The sequence below is a fragment of the Macrobrachium rosenbergii genome, chromosome 16, assembly GCF_040412425.1.
Source record: "Macrobrachium rosenbergii isolate ZJJX-2024 chromosome 16, ASM4041242v1, whole genome shotgun sequence".
Lineage (NCBI taxonomy): Eukaryota > Metazoa > Arthropoda > Malacostraca > Decapoda > Palaemonidae > Macrobrachium > Macrobrachium rosenbergii.
The window spans coordinates 2,984,283-2,985,497 of record NC_089756.1 but is presented as its reverse complement, the minus strand read 5'-3'; the positions used below and the strand labels follow the sequence as shown (position 1 = coordinate 2,985,497).

General features: G+C 39.6%; 1 protein-coding gene across 1 annotated transcript; it reads right to left on the bottom strand.

Annotated features, from left to right (window-relative positions):
• Positions 1-233: 233 nt before the first annotated feature.
• On the bottom strand, positions 234-779 carry LOC136847506 (zinc finger MYM-type protein 1-like). The gene has a single exon (XM_067119247.1). It carries the CDS (start codon positions 777-779, stop codon positions 234-236), a length of 546 nt encoding a protein of 181 aa, XP_066975348.1.
• Between the last annotated feature and the right edge of the window lie 436 nt (positions 780-1,215).

Below are 1,215 nucleotides of genomic sequence, written 5' to 3'. Positions count from 1 at the left end.
GCACGCTTGCCAGAGTGCTCATTAGCTACTTCCTCTAGAGTTTGGAAAATGGCTGGTAGTTTCAGCAGCATTACTTTGCAGGCTGAATACTGACATGCCCATCTTTTGTCACTCAATTTTTTAAGCTTTTGGGGTTGTTTGTCCGGAAATAGCTTGTTTTGTTTTTGCAGGAACAACTCGTGCAGCACAGCTGATGACATGAACACATATATGGATTCCAACAATCCAAAGAACTAGTCTGCAATCTTGACAGACTTAACAACATCCACAATCACCAAGTTTAGGCAGCGATCATAACAATGAATATAAGGTGCTTCTGGTGCAGCCTCTTCTCGGAAAAGTCTTTGTGCGCCAGCATTTGTCCCATTCATTACTGAGGCCCCATCATATGTTTGACCAATGCAATTCTTTGCATCAATATTGCATGTCAGTAACATTTCACATATGCTGTTTTTAGGATACTCTGCATTTAGTTCATGCAGTCTTATGAACCCCAAAAACTCCTCATGTAGGGTATGATCAAACAAATACCTAACAACAACAAATAGCTGTTCTCTTCCACTAATGTCCTTTGACTCATCAACCATTATAGAAAACCAAGTAGATTGATAGAGCTTATCTGTTATCTCATCAAGGAAGGTTTCGGCCATGATTCCAATAATTTCATTCTGAATGGTAGGACTGGTGCATTTGGCATTCTTGGAAGACAGACGGGCTTTGATAATGGGATCTTTTTCACTGATGAGTTCCATTATTTCAAGAAAATTGCCGTTATTCATATTGTCAGGACCATGATGACCCCTATGTGCAATTTTTTGACAAGTTGTTAGGCATAAAACTTTGGCCACCTCCTTAATATAATGCCTATTTTCTGCTACAGTTTTATCATGGGCAGATGCTAAGGACTTAGTATAGTGTTTCCCCTAGCTATGTGTTCTTCAAAATCTTTCCAAGTACACATGGAGTACCTATGAAAATCACTTTTCTCATGTTGTGAGAAGCCAGCATCTTTTTCTGTTGCTTTCTTCCACTGTCTGTACCCAGTAGAAACAAAGGCTGTTTCTGAGGCTTTATTTGGCTGTGGAAAGTTCCTACAGCAAAAACAATATGCAGCATCTGTCATTACAGAGTATTCCAACCAGGAATGACTTGTATACCAAGATGCCTTCAATGATCTTAGTCCGTTGCCAATTTGATGAGTTGGAAAACATGCCA

Bases quoted from the DNA above. Each gene is read 5' to 3' on its own strand.
- LOC136847506 (XM_067119247.1), bottom strand. From the start codon at position 779: ATGAATAACGGCAATTTTCTTGAAATAATGGAACTCATCAGTGAAAAA.